At 39.3% G+C, this 14,735-nt stretch overlaps 2 protein-coding genes and 1 long non-coding RNA gene across 3 annotated transcripts; 1 reads left to right on the top strand and 2 right to left on the bottom strand.

Annotated features, from left to right (window-relative positions):
- The first annotated feature begins 3,903 nt into the window (after positions 1 to 3,903).
- LOC149404836 (uncharacterized) lies at positions 3,904 to 6,114 on the top strand. The gene is made up of 8 exons (XM_089607694.1): positions 3,904 to 3,940; positions 4,010 to 4,097; positions 4,164 to 4,227; positions 4,279 to 4,363; positions 4,774 to 5,420; positions 5,535 to 5,555; positions 5,698 to 5,782; positions 5,873 to 6,114. Exons 1-8 carry the CDS (start codon positions 3,904 to 3,906, stop codon positions 6,112 to 6,114), a joined length of 1,269 nt encoding a protein of 422 aa, XP_089463820.1.
- A 559-nt stretch (positions 6,115 to 6,673) lies between these two features.
- Positions 6,674 to 7,614, bottom strand: LOC149404835 (uncharacterized). The gene is made up of 5 exons (XM_089607693.1): positions 7,597 to 7,614; positions 7,474 to 7,530; positions 7,347 to 7,394; positions 7,012 to 7,278; positions 6,674 to 6,922 (listed from the first exon to the last, which is right to left on the bottom strand). Exons 1-5 carry the CDS (start codon positions 7,612 to 7,614, stop codon positions 6,674 to 6,676), a joined length of 639 nt encoding a protein of 212 aa, XP_089463819.1.
- A 47-nt stretch (positions 7,615 to 7,661) lies between these two features.
- On the bottom strand, positions 7,662 to 7,977 carry LOC149404834 (uncharacterized). Its single transcript, XR_016294128.1, has 3 exons — positions 7,929 to 7,977; positions 7,782 to 7,844; positions 7,662 to 7,715 (listed from the first exon to the last, which is right to left on the bottom strand). It is a non-coding gene; the product is annotated as an uncharacterized LOC149404834 (long non-coding RNA).
- Positions 7,978 to 14,735: the final 6,758 nt, after the last annotated feature.

Genomic DNA, 14,735 nt, shown 5'->3' with positions numbered 1-14,735 from the left:
GGCTCTTCAAAATTGGGGGAAATATAAGTGGCGTGGCCTACGGGATCGTATTGACAGGCAGAGGTCTATATTTAAAGAGGCCAGTGAAAGGGAAGACGGATACAATGTTGAGGAGGTCCGTAGGGAGGAACGCCAGCTGGACGCCTTGCTTGAGAAAGAAGAGACTTTTTGGCGTCAGCGAAGCCGGATCACGTGGATGAAGTGCGGAGACAGGAACTCTAAGCTCTTCCATCGCAAGGCGTCAGCCAGGAAGAAACGGAACTCGATTCGGGGCCTTCTTGATGCGCACGGGAACTGGGTTGAAGGTAAGTGTGATATTGACACTGTTATCTCTTCTTACTTTTCGTCCATTTTTTCGTCTTCGCAGCCTACTCGTGAGACGATGGAGGAGATTGGGGAGGTGGTGCTTCCGACTATTACAGATGACATGAACGAGGCTCTTCTTCTTCCCTTCTCTGGTGAGGACGTGAAGCGGGCGGTCTTTGAGATGGAGGCCATCAAAGCTCCGGGAGAGGACGGGTTTCCGGCCTTGTTCTATCAAAGGTATTGGGATATTGTGTCTGATCTGGTGGTAGATTTTTGTTTGGGGGTGTTAAATGATGGCAGGTCGCTTAAGGAAATCAACAACACGATCATCACCCTTATTCCAAAAATTGATGAGCCTCGGAGGGTCAGTGACTTTAGGCCGATTAGCCTCTGCAACGTGCTGTACAAAATCATATCGAAATGTTTGGTTGACCGCCTACGGGGTACGATGGGATCCGCTATTTCGGAGAACCAAAGTGCCTTTGTGGGGGGTCGTCAAATTTTTGATAACGTGATGATTTGCTATGAGGCTATCCATACCATGTCCCGGGGGCGCTTTGGAAATGGCGAGTGCGCGGCGCTGAAGATTGATATGTCGAAGGCGTATGACCGGGTAGAATGGCCCTTCTTGGAGTTCATGATGTTGAAGCTGGGGTATGATGGCCGGTGGGTGGATAAGGTGATGCGGTGCGTGTCCTCAGTGAGTTACTCTTTCAATATAAACGGTGAAACCAGGGGACGGGTGACCCCGGAGAGGGGGCTGCGACAAGGTGATCCACTCTCGCCTTTCCTTTTCCTTTTTTGTTCTGAGGGGCTTTCTTGCCTACTAAGGAAAAAGGAAACCCAACAGCTTATCAGAGGTGCTAGCTTTGGCAGGGAAGACCTTGTTGTTTCTCATCTCTTTTTTGCAGATGATAGCATTATGTTCTTCCGTGCTAATAAGGACGAGTGCGAGGAGGTGGCTCGGTGTCTTGCCTCTTATTCGGCGGCTTCAGGTCAGTTAATTAATTATTCTAAATCTGACATTTGTTTTGGGTCAGATGTAGACGAAGATTACGGTGCAGAGCTGGCTGAGATGCTACAGGTGTCCGTCACGTCGTGTCATAACCGGTACTTAGGGTTGCCTACGGCGGTGGGGAGGAAAAAAGCAGACGTGTTCGCTTTTGTCAGAGAAAGAGTATGGGAGAGGATCTAATCTTGGGGGGGCTTCTGTTCTCTCAGGCAGGTAAAGAGACTCTTATTAAGGCTGTTGTGCAGGCCATTCCTACGTACGTGGCAAGCTGTTTCCGTCTCCCACAAGGACTTGTAAATGGGATCCACCAAGCTATCGCAAGTTTTTGGTGGGGAGACAAAGAACATGGGAAGAAGATCCACTGGTGTAAGTGGTCTGAGCTCACAAGGCACAAGTCTGAGGGTGGTTTGGGTTTTCGAGATGTCGGTGACTTCAATCAAGCTCTTCTTGCTAAGAATGTGTGGGGTCTTATTCGCCGACCGGATAGTCTTGTGGGGCGCGTCTTCAAGCAAAGCTACTACCCGAACCGAGATATCCTCCAAGCCTCTTGTGGTTCCACAGGATCCTTTATTTGGAGGAGTCTTTGTTGGGGTAAGGAGCTTATTGTTAAGGGATCCAGATGGAGAGTTGGGGATGGGGAGAGCTTATCCGTCTCGAGCGATAGGTGGCTGCCTTGTCCCCCGACGTTCAGAATCAGTGACGCGGCCTCTATCCCCGTGGAAATGCGAGTTTCCGAGCTTAAGGACATCAGCGGGGCGTGGAACGTTTCCCTGATCTCGGCTATGTTCCCCCCCGAGGACGTAGAGGCTATTCTCAGTATTCCTGAGAGTCGTGGGGGTGGCCCGGATAAGCTCCGATGGCACTTCACTAAAAACGGCGAATACTCGGTGCGGAGTGGGTATCGAGTAGCTGCAGAGGCGAAGGTTCTGGTGGGCCCTTCCGGCATATCCGGGAATGGAGAATGGTGGAACAAGTTATGGAGTTTAAGTATTCCTCCTAAAGTTAAGTCCTTTGTGTGGCGGGCTTGTAGAGGATGGATTCCGACTAAGTCCCTCCTCCAACATCGGCATATTAGCTCTGATGACAGGTGTCCGGTGTGCGGTATTGATGGGGAAACTACTCATCATGCTTTCTGGGGCTGTTCTTGGGCCAAGAAAGTATGGAAGCTGGGTGGGTTCTATGATATTATTCGAGGTTTCCCGGCCGGCGATACCATTGGGATGCTCGTTCATGCCTCTACGAGTCTCACGGTACGTACTTTCGAATTGTTTCTTATTATTGTTTGGGAATTATGGAATCACAGGAATGGAGTCTGCTCGGGGCGGAAAGTGTGGAAACCGGACGCTCTCCTTGAATGGTCCGGTCTGTTTCTGCAAGACTACCATAAAGCGTGCGGAATTCCTAAGAAGAAGCGGGTGGAGACCCCACCGAGAAAGTGGAATCCGCCGCCGATTGATAAAGTGGCAATCTCAGTGGATGCCGCAGTTCGTACGAAAGAGCGCCGGATTGGGCTCGGAGTGGTTGCGCGAGATACGAGGGGGGAGATTCTTGGGGCGGACACGAAGACTATTCATCTTGGCCTCTCACCCCAAGTCTCTGAAGCCTTGGCGGTTCTACAGGGTATGATTTTTGCGCTCGATATGGGTTAGTCCAGAGTGGTCTTGCAATCTGATTGTCTTGAAGTTATCTCGGCTATCCGAAGACACGAGGTGCAAGCTACAGAGGTAGGTACCATTTTAAACGATGTTCTCCTTCTGTTACCTAGGTTCGATAGTTTGGACTTTGTGTTTCATCCTCGCGATTGTAATAAGGTTGCCCATGCTCTTGCTAGTTGTGCTTTTAACTTTGAACCGGGCGCCCGTTGGTTGGGATCGGCCCCTCCTAGTGTTGTTCAAGAGGCCGTGAACGACCTTCGTGGTATTAGTCCTTGATGTAACCACGGTTTTCCTCCGCCACTTAAGTGAGGGTTTTAATGATAATTTTGCGTGGTGCCGACCACGTTTCCTCAAAAAAAAAAAAATTTAACAAAAAATTGGCTGCGTAAGCCACGTAATGTCTAGCAATTTAAAATTGGCCAACGTTTTGTTAATAATCCGTAAATAGCCTAGATGATTACGTGGTAGCTCATTTAAGAAGGTTTTTTTTTTTACTTATTTGCCCTTGTTTGACCGATTTTGTAACTTTTATTTTAGGCAGTTTTTATGTTTGAATTTTGAAAAAAAATTCGACAAGTTTTAATTATTCAATATTCAAAACGGCGAAATTATTGAAGACGTGGATGCAGTTATTTTGATCGTGGATGCAGTTATTGAAAGCGTGGAAGCAGTTATTATGAACGCATATTTTTTATAACGTGGATGCAGTTATTATGAACGCATCATTTTAGGTAATTAGTTTCTAATTTTGTAACAAAAAATATACTGGATATCTGTTAATAGTAATTATATTTATTGAAAATATATTCAGTTGTTATTTGTGAACGCTTATTCAAATAAATTTGGCCGCCAATAGTCGTTCAACTTTTTATTTTCCAGGTTTCAACGTTTGAAAAAAATTTTGTCCCTGAAAATAAATCGTCCCAAAACATGGATGAATGGTCGTCTTTTTCTCTAATTGATTCAGGTACGTGTCTTTGATATTTTTATGCAGTTTTGGTAATTGATTTCTCATGCAAGTTTACCCTTTTTTCAGTGAATTTATTTGAGCAACAATGCCATGAATCGTCGAAAGCTTTATTGCCTCTTTCTAGTCATGAAGAACCTCCGGCAGAAATTATTTTGTATGTTGAACCGGATTTGAGGAATTTTCCTATGAATTTTGAAATTAATGTTAATAACGTATTTAGACGCAAAGATGTACTTCAAATGGCTATTGGCATGACTGCAGTTCGCAACAATTTTGAATTCAAGGTGTTAAGATCCAGTAAAACGCGTTATAGTATTGGTTGTTCGGATATGCAGTGTGCCTGGAAGTTAAATGCGTCGGTTTGCAAGAATTCTGGATTATGGGTCATAAGGTCATATGTTCAAGATCATACTTGCTATGGTAAATCTATTGTGCACAAGAATAAACATGCATCGTCTTTTCTTATTAGCAAATGCGTCAAATATGATTTTCGCGGGTCATTGGCAAATCAAATTACGCCTTCCGGTGTGGCTGAAATTATGAGGACTCGATTTAATGTGGAGGTAACATATTTTCGTGCATGGAAGGGTCGTAAAGAAGCTTTGAGGGATCTTCGTGGTGATTTTGAAGAGTCATATAGTCATTTACCACTAGTTGGTGAAATGATCAAAGAGAAAAATCCAGGTTTTTATTTACAGCTTATTTACTATAAATGTTGCCTGTAAATACTATATACATTTACAATATGGATTCGACTTTTTCTGGTTATATAATGAACCTGTTGTAAATCAATGACTTATTTACAGACTTTGAAATGTTATGTATTGCAGGGTCTTATACTGTGACCGAGATTGAACCTGATGGGACATTTAGGTATTTCTTTTTGGCATTTGGTGCTTCTGTTCAAGGATTTCAATTTTGCCGCCCAGTAATATCTGTTGATGGTACTTTCTTGAAAGGCAAATCCTATGGTACATTACTTTTGGCCACTGCTCTAGATGGTGATAATCATTTGTTTCCATTAGCCTTTAGTATTGTGGATTCTGAAAATGACAAATCTTGGTCTTGGTTTATGAATCATCTTCGAGTTGTGTATGGTGTTCGAAAAGACTTGGTTTTTGTTTCGGATAGGCACAAGTCAATTTACAAGGCAGTTGGCAATGTTTTCCCGGAGGCGAAATTTGCTATATGCATGCAACATCTTTGGTGTAATGTGAAGGCAAAATTTGGTAAAACATACATTCAGCCACTTTTCTATAGATGTGCTAAAGCCTACTCTGTAAGAGAGTTTGATTATTGGCTTAATATACTCTCCAACAACAAAGTAAAAATCAAAAAGTATCTTCTCAAAGCCGATCCAGAGCTGTGGGCTAGGAGCAAGTTTCCGGGGAAGAGGTTCGATGTTATGACCACAAACATCTCTGAGTGTTTGAATGATGTTTTGCGAGAAGCAAGAGGCTGGCCGGTTGCATGTCTTGTTTTGAGTTATAGAAGTTTAATTCAAAATTGGATCCACAAGAAGAGGGAGCTAATTCCAAAGATGCAATCATGACTTACAGGAACTGGGTTCAAGATACTTTTTGATTCGCAGGAGGCGGCTCGATCTATGAATGTGAGTTACATCTTTTCCAGTTTCTGTTAATTGTATTATTATTTACAACCTATTAACAGCATATTATTATTTACAAGCTATTAACCCATTTATAGTTTTGAATCTACAATCATTGACAATATTTATTTACATGCAACTGCAGGTTAATGCCATTAACGACAATGAATTTGAAGTTGTTGATGGGGCAATTCGCCGAGTTGTTGATGTTTCTCTTAGAACTTGCACATGTTGTTATTGGCAGCTTGAAGACTTTCCATGTTCTCATGCGTGTGCGGCTTTATATAGGAACAATTTACGTCCTATTGATTTTGTGCCAGCATATTATAGTCAAGAATACTTCGCTGCTACGTATGAGAAAGATGTTTTCCCTATTTCTCATGAAGGCGACTGGGAGCTGCCTATTGACGCTCAAGTTATTAAGCCTCCCATTCATAAACGTCAAGCTGGGCGACCAAAAGAGAAGAGGTATCGGTCGAAGCATGAAAAATTCCACCCGTACAATCAAAGATGTGGCAAATGTGGCCAGAATGGTCATAACAAAAGGGGTTGCCTAAGATAGTTGGTTAATTAGATGAAGTTTGTGTTGTTTACATTTTTCGAGATATTTGAATAATTGCTTGTTTATTTGTTGAACATTTGATGTTTTATGCATATTGTTAATCTTGAGAACATGGGAATTATTTTCTATCCATGTAATAAAAGCCGCACACGCACATGTATTTTTGAATATGTTGTTATGACATTAGTTTATTCATTAAATAACTTATTTCTGTACTTCTTATACTCAAATAGACTTAACTAAACTGGTTTTTAAAATGTAAATTTATGGTAAATAAGAAGTACATTAACAGAACTCGACACGATATGCAAATGTAAATAGCTTGTAAATAAGACTTCCATTAATATATTTGAAAAGCTAAAATATGGCCACATAGTAGCCAATACTCAAAATATTCCAATCTAATTCGTAAAAGAGGTTCTATCAATGACCTTAACACCCAAAATTAGCGTCATGTGCTAATTAACATTCATGCAGTAGCCAAAGGTGACATAGTAGCTATGTTCTTCAAAAGAAAACTTAGGAGCAATTATACTAGAGTTTAGTAAATAAAAGATTTTCAAATTCCAATATCAAAAGATGGTTGGCTGCTTTCTTCATCTGCCATGTTATCCTTGTTCTCGCCATCTGGTTCTTTGTTAGGTCCTCCTTCTTCAGTCCTCTTACTTCTAGTTTCGGTGACGTATGGTGAGGTAGTGAACACTGATTTCCTACATGTCCGCTTTGGACGTTGTGTGACAGGCTGTGGATTTGGCAACGTCCTTCCTATCTTTTTTTGCTTTCCATCATCGGTGACCTTGTTAACAACCTGTTAATTTACAAATAATCACAATATGATAAATTAACAACTATTAAGTCACCAATTTTTAACATTATTTTAGAACATGATAATATTACCTGCGGGTTGTGTACGTCAACACTTTGGGTTTGGATATTTTCGGTCACTATTGGAGGTGGCTGATTTGTGGTTGGCATCGTTCGCTTTGGAATTGGTTGGCCATTCTTTCTCAAGCGTTTGTAAACTTGCTTGTTCAGAACTTCTTGCTGGGCCACACTCTCTTGAACAACCTGTGGAAGTTGTTCAAATTCGTACTTGTTAGGAATGCTATTCAACACATCATTTACGGTAAAAACCCAATCATCTTGTAGCTTCTGCAAATCATCCTGTTAGAAGTCATTGTTAGTCTTAATCTAACTGCACCATATTACAAAGTAATATTTATTTGACGTACCGGACTATAACGTGCTACCTTTTCCATTCCAAGTAGTGGTGAAATATCCTACCATAAAAAATGTGTTAACGACCTGCCTGTAAATTATACGACATTTTTGTAACTTCAATTAAATTATATTTTGTACCATAGACACAGTATCAGGAATTGTTGGCTCCACTTTTGAAGCTCTTTTTCGTAGCATCTGTAAATAAGATGTAAATAAGTATACCATTAACAGATTATTACAGTAAAACTTTAATGTAAATACCATGTGAATAACATGCATGCTAACAAATGTTTATGTCAATAGTATGCTCAACGTAATACCATGTTCGTTAGTGTCACTTGGGTTGGCTTTGGTTTTGCTACATTCCTAACTTCTGGTACCTGTAAATTGATAACCACATTACGATATTATACTATATGTTAACCAATGTAATTAGTATAGTGTACCTCTTTTGTTGTTGGGATTTGCACAGGTGTGGTTACTCCGGGTTGATTGGTAGGTGGTGTATCCTGTTAGACATAAGGGTAGAGATGGTTAAACACATATTTCAGTGTTATGTTGTTACTTATTTACACGGAATGGCTTTATCGTACCTGAACATCAATTGGAGTTTGATTTGGAATTTCAGATGTCTCAGTATGCATTGTACCACTTGAGACCTGTAATATAATTGTTATTTATTTGTTAATTGGAAAAATAACTACAAAATTACTACTTGTTCTTTTCTGGGATGTTGTGGTGTTGTTTCATTGTAATCTTTACGGATGTACACTTGAAATACATCCAATAAGGTGTCGTACTTTTCATGCGCCTCTTCGACACGTTTCTTCAGCATTTCTATTGTTTGGAGAGCGTATTCCAACTTCATATGAACATCATCTGAGGAGTTGATTGTTGTATCACTTTCCAAACCATTAGAACTGCTAGCCACTCCTTTTCCTTTTTGAACAGAGTTTGGGGCAGGCTTGGGACTAACAGCGTCTACTCGCTCTATGTACCCAGCATCTTGTTCTTCTTCAGTAGCATTTACTGGATTAATGCGCAGCTACAACAAAGCAACAATTATTTACAAGCAACTATTAACATTATATAGAATAACTTAGAGATTACTAATATGATTTCAAGTACCGTGTCATTGTCGAAGATATATTGTTGCAGTTCGTCGTACTCTGGGCTGTAATTGAAATTCCACTTGAGGAGTCGAGGTATTGGCATTTCTTTTGTACGAGTTGCATATCCTTGGGCTTCAAACTCTGGAATGACTTCATATGCCCAAGCAATTAACGGATGTAGGAAGCCTTCTATATTGAATCCTGTTTTCTCAGCAGCATAGTTTTTGGATTTCTTTAGGGAATGGCATAGAGCGTTGAAGCTAACCGTGCCCCACGGATAACTTGTGAATAATTATGTGTCAATGGCCATTTTTAAGTGGTCATCGGGAATTTTAGCTTGCCGTTCCCTAGGCAGCATCATCGTCTCTAGTATGGCCAGGTTAATAAGTGTCACTCGTTCTTCGTCCGTACCTCCAAATTTGCCGCTGAGAATGCCAAGTAAGAATTGTGCACGTTGTGTTCCTGACACCTTGAAGTACTCATCCTTCAAAGGATTATCGGAGCGTAGCTTGTCGTGTATACGTGGCACTCGTTCGCAATTCAGCCCTGTAAATAACATTCCTTAAACTGTAAATAACTCAACAATTTTCAAATAATTTTTGATATTCTCAGCAACTACGGAAGTAAAACATTTACCTGATATTAACTCAACGTCATAAATATTGAAAACCAATATGTTTCCACATACATTGAAATGGAGTTCATCAACATTCCCGGACTCTACTTGACTGAGCACGAGTAAATGAGCGAGTTTTTTGGGATATACATGGCCTTTAAGGTGTTGAAGATGAGCAAATGGCCCACGACCGAACAGCTCCTGTTGGTATTCTGTTTCTAGGAGTGGCATGAGGGTTTTAATGATGTTGAATGATGAATGAACAATGATTGTTGTTTTAAATCCCAGTCCTTCATTTCTACAATCATGTCCCCTATCTACACACAAACAGAATAATCAAATCATCAAAAAATTTAAACCAGATCTCATTTCATATATTAGAGATTAACATTATTTACACAACGCTATTATTTACAACCTTATGTACACAACGCTAATATTTACAACATGAACTCATTATATGTATTTCGAACAACCACAAATTCGTAACCATTTACATTCAGCCCAATATCATATCGTTGTAATTCTCAAATTATAATCAAGCGGTCAGTACCCTAAATACATTTATTATGATTTAAAACATAAGTTTGAATTCTTCAAGTTTATTAACATTATCGACAATGAAAATAAAAGATCGGCACAAAAAACTTACCCTTCTTGCATTTGTTTTTCCTCGACTTGATTTATTCCCCTTTTCTTGGCTCTTTTCAGGTTGTTTTTTTGCCTTTGAGGGGGATTTCTTCGCCATTGTTCTATACCACAGCGATTTTGTAAATATTGTCGATTTCATAGACATGCAAAGCCACTTATAAAAAAATGAACGAAACAAAATCGTATTTTTGATTTATTTACTAACCTCTGTTCTTCTTCTTCGTCAGCGCTTCCTCCTCTGGGTTTCGGTTTCGATTGTAAATAAAGGAGTTGACTCTTATTTTTCCGGTTCAAATTTCAGCAGTTCCTCTTCGCGATTTTTTGGGGCTCCTTTTTTTTTTGAAAAAATTTATTTGAGCAGTTGCGTGTGGTAATGTGAACGCATCTGCCTCTTTTAATTACTCCTCGATTTTCGCTTGCATTAATATCTAAATATTAGAGCTGATCTTGATTAATGACCCGGAAGATAGTGGGCGGGAAAATGTGAGGGTAAACTCGGCCAATATTTGTTGTAAATAAATCATCCTGTCTATTTACCACTTATTTACAGAACGTTGGCTAAAAATAAATTGGCCATTTTCAGGAGGCTATTTAGCTTAATTGCTCTAATTTTAATTCAGATCACAATCTAATTAATTATTAAGTGTGGAAAAGAATCATAACAAATATACTCAACTTAATAATAAATTAACAACGTAGAGTCACGAATTCCAAAAAATGCAAATTCTTCTAACTCGTTATCTAAGAAGACTTTTATTAAATTAAGGATCACTATGGAGGTCTTTCTGAAATCAATGTCTTCCTGAACTTGTTCCCCGCATATGACTCCTTGCTCCCTTCTCGAGTAGACAATCTTCGTCTTTGTCTTTGTCTTTGCGACTTTGCTCTACAAGATTTGTTTATAAATCACTAGAAAAATCATTAACTCCATCCACATCTATAGAAACCATTAAGGACATTGGCACCTCTCTCTTGTTGATCCATCACTTACACATCCACCGGTTTTTTTACTCTGGAACTACAACACTACGTACCTCATGAGATTTGTTGGATAGCCCAAATACTTGAGATGGACCGCGTGTTTTTTTCTATTCCACGCCAACCCTACCCAGTATCACCATCATCTTTCCGGTAATGGCTTTACTCTTTGACCGGTCGATCTTTCACGTCTCTTAGTCCTCACCTTTGGTTTGTGACAAATCTAATACATACGATTTAGGGTTAGTAAGTATTGAACGGGTGTTCCTCGTCTCAACGCTAAGTTTAAGAGTATGTGTGCTAAGTTTTTTATAAGTCACGGAAAAAATGAGTGGGTAGTGAATTCAATTAGAGACCAGACCTCGTGAAATACATGGATGGCCCAATGAGCTCTCATTTATGGTATCTTCACTTGGCTCATTTTCTAACACTGTGGAGGGAAACGACATTGTACCTTCAGCCTCGAAACGTATCGCTGATCTATTTCTTAAGGATTTAACTGTAATTATACTACTTGTCTGGTGTCGTTGGCGAATAAGAGTAGTCATGGAAACTTCATCTTCCTTTTGACTCCTAAAAGATAACCCAAAATGATTGCCTTTCGCATTCTCAGAACTCGACCGCTTTCTTTCATGATTCAAGGTTTATTTAACGTTCATCTTTCATGACTTCAAATTTTTTGATGAAGACGACTCCATCGACCACCCACCACTAAAGATAGAAATTTGCAGGTCTTCGTCCCTCAGTCTTGGTCCCCAATTTTTTTTTCTAGTTGCCCTCAATATCCTTGACCGTCACCCATGGTCAATCACACTCGTCATGTTTGTGTCGAACATGGCCGTAGTGATTGCAACTAGCATTAACCTCTCGTATTTGAAAGAAATCTATATTGATTGCAATTAGTCGCGATAGCTACACCTTGAATTTGCACCCAAAGAAATGTTTCAAGTCCGACTTGAAGTTATAATCACATTGGAACTCGACAATTGTACCACATGGCTCTGCTAGCCTTGTAATTTTCTTCTCCGACCTAGCCTTCATTGGAACCTCATAGATAAAGACCAGAAGGAGAAGGAGCAGTCCCACCACGCCAGTTCTTTGAATTCGGCCAACGCTCTAGTAGCATAGCCCTAATTCCCATTGAAACACCATGGCCTTAAAGTGATCATCTGATTACGTGCCTCATCGTTGGCAAACTGCAATCCAATGAAAAACAATTTTCTTTCTTTCTTGAGATGATGCAATTCAATAGTGTCAGCGTTCTCACTTTTCCAACGAAAACTTTACCCACCTCCGATGCATTTTGTTCGGTAATGTTGTATTACGTTTTCGTGCAAATTTATCTCTTCAATATATAGAGATTTAGCAAGCTCAATTGATTTGTGTCATAATTCCCTCTATGACAGAAAATTCAAATTTTTTATCTTTTTGTGAAGTTCCAGGAAGGTCTACAAGTTTCCAGACTTTGTTGACATACATCGAGTGCATTTCAACTTTCATGGCATCAAGCCAAAGGTTTGATTCAAAATAAGCCATCGCTTGGCTATAGGAAATAGGATCATCCATGTCAGAGACGGCTACGAGAGTGTCTCCATAAGACATGTACCTGTTAGGCTTTTGAGAAGCCCTCTCACTACGTCGAAGTACTACTTGACGAGGTTCTGATGAGTTAGGTTGTGTTTCAGTTGGGATAAGAACAGTTCTTATAAATGAGGTAGAAGCTTCCTCACCCAACTTTTCTTCAAGCACAATTTTGCTTCTAGGTTTTACATCTTTCATAAAGTCCTCCTCAAGGAAACGAGCATTCGTGCTAACGAAAGGCTTATCGTCCTTGGGGCTATCACTACTACAAATAAGCCTTTCTGGTGCGGAAGGGCATTAGGTGCGACTTGTCGCACCTAAAAGTCGCACCTAATTGGGTGCGACTAGTCGCGGTTGGAATTGATCTAAGGTTTAAGAAAAAGTTTAACGCTTCGGTAAGCGGCGGAATTTTAAAAATTTTCTTTTACAAGTAAAACAGTTTTTACTAACCTAGACAAAGAGCAAGCACATGCAAATAAAAACTAATATGAGCATTTAAAGATTACTAACCTTTTTGGAAGCTTGAACGTTGAGAAGCTTTTGGAAAAGGTTGCAACGTTCGTCTCCCCTCATAGCACGTCTCTCTTCCTTCCTCGGCAACTCGAGCAACCACGAAAGTTTCTATCACTAAATCACTCGAGAGAAAAAGGAATTAGTGTGTGGGCACTTTTTAAACACGACAACTCAAGAACAAGTCTTAGAGTCGAAGAGCTAAAACACTAGGTCAAATGAGGACCTAGGTGCCAAAACAAAAACGAAATTGACTAGAGACAGAGAGAGAGAGGAGTCGGCCAACAATGTCTAGAGAGAGAGTGTCTCATAAACTTGGCCAAGTTTAAGAGATTTGAGAGACTCTCTCTCTAGAACTTGGCCGAACTCCTCTCTCTCTCTCTCTAGTTAATTTTCGATTTTTGTTTTGGCACCTAGGTCCTCATTTGACCTAGTGTTTGGCTCTGCGACTTCAAGACTCGTTCTTAAGATGTAGTGTTTAAAAGTGCCAACACACTCCAAACGCTTCTCAACGTTCAAGCGTCTATAAAGGTTAGTAAACTTCTATCCTCATATTAGTTTTTATTTACATGTGCTTGCTCTTTGTCTAGGTTAGTAAAAACTGTTTTACTTGTAAAAGAAAATTTTTAAAATTCCGCCGCTTAACAAAGCGTTAAACTTTTTCTTAAATCGTTGATCAATTCCAACAAATGGTATCAGAGCTATAGTCAAAGATATGCATGTACATGTATTTAAAAATATGAGCTTGAAAATCGTTTCCGAAAGTTTACTAATTTTGTGACAAGTTAGAATTGTTTTATTAGATTTTTTTTAATTTATTGCTCTTGCCTTTAAATTAAAAATCATGTTGTTTTTCTATGAGTTTGGGATGTTTTTAAAACACATTAGAATCAGTTCTAAAAGTTTTTAATTTTTTATATTGCAAAACGTGTTTTAAAGGTTTGAGAAAATTTCTCGTAATTTTGTGACTAGTTATATTGTCTTGCTAGTTTCTTTTATTTACTTGAATCGTTTTATGCATGTTGTTATTTCTTTTATACCATGTTATTACCTTGCTAATAAAACACAAATAAAATCTTTAACAACATCCTAAAACGTTCCGTTACACTCGATACTTTTTCGTACCTAAAAAGGACCTAGCTTTAATTATTTCTTTTTCTTCGAGATGGAGTAAAACCCGCAATAAAACTGGCATAACTCTCTGCTCTGTCTGTCCTCTATCCAATGCCACCGGTTTCATGTCAAAAGGACATCGGAGCCGCCAGTTATGGCGATCTTACTCCGAGGTGCACGGCTGTTCCGAAAGTCCAGTTTGTTAGAATTCCGGATTTTCAGCCCCACTACCATGAGTTATAGAACTCTAATGAGAAAATTTTCTTGAGAAAAATGTTTTTCATAAGATTATAAACATGATGTGTAAGATTAAAATGTTTTGATTTTTGAAAGTTTAATTGAAACTGAATTTTTTTACAAAACTAGTTTGAATTTTGAAAAACCGTTTTCGTTTTCAAACTTGAAAATATTTTGTCATCGAAATCAAATAAGTTTTCAAAATGTTTTCAAAACTATATCTATATCACATATGTTCAAAATCTATAAGCTCTTGAAAATTTAAGTGGGAGGTCTCCTTGTAGACAAGCCGAAAAATAAAAAGATGTGTAATCTCAAACTTTCAAGTGTTCGAGTGAGTTGAAGTTCACACTTCCCTCATGCACTTTCCCGAAATAGAAAATAGGAAAAGATCCGAGTATGTCACTTGTGCCTTTAGGCACTAACACTTCTCTGAACATGAATAACTAGGATTCTTTTCTAGTTGTCCGCTCTATCGCTCTATAACTAGGAAAACCGTTTCCGAACTTATTAGAGTCGATGTACCAACTCCAAAAACTAAGTGGGAGGGTTATACTTGTTGTTTGTAATCCACGATCCCCAACACTAATGAAAAGTGCAAT

This window comes from Urtica dioica, chromosome 2 (assembly GCF_054948205.1).
Source record: "Urtica dioica subsp. dioica isolate 48M chromosome 2, U.dioica_male_clone48M_v1_H2, whole genome shotgun sequence".
NCBI lineage: Eukaryota > Viridiplantae > Streptophyta > Magnoliopsida > Rosales > Urticaceae > Urtica > Urtica dioica.
This window is presented reverse-complemented; position numbering and strand designations above follow the sequence as displayed.

Excerpts from the sequence above, each read along its gene's own strand:
- LOC149404836 (XM_089607694.1), top strand. The coding sequence starts at position 3,904 with ATGGATGAATGGTCGTCTTTTTCTCTAATTGATTCAG. Across the intron at positions 4,364-4,773 it reads TCAAGATCATACTTGCTATG|GGTCTTATACTGTGACCGAG; the intron begins GTAAATCTATTG and ends TATGTATTGCAG. Across the intron at positions 5,556-5,697 it reads AGGCGGCTCGATCTATGAAT|GTTAATGCCATTAACGACAA; the intron begins GTGAGTTACATC and ends ATGCAACTGCAG.
- LOC149404835 (XM_089607693.1), bottom strand. Across the intron at positions 7,279-7,346 it reads AGGTAGCACGTTATAGTCCG|GATGATTTGCAGAAGCTACA; the intron begins GTACGTCAAATA and ends GACTTCTAACAG. Across the intron at positions 6,923-7,011 it reads TTGACGTACACAACCCGCAG|GTTGTTAACAAGGTCACCGA; the intron begins GTAATATTATCA and ends GTAAATTAACAG.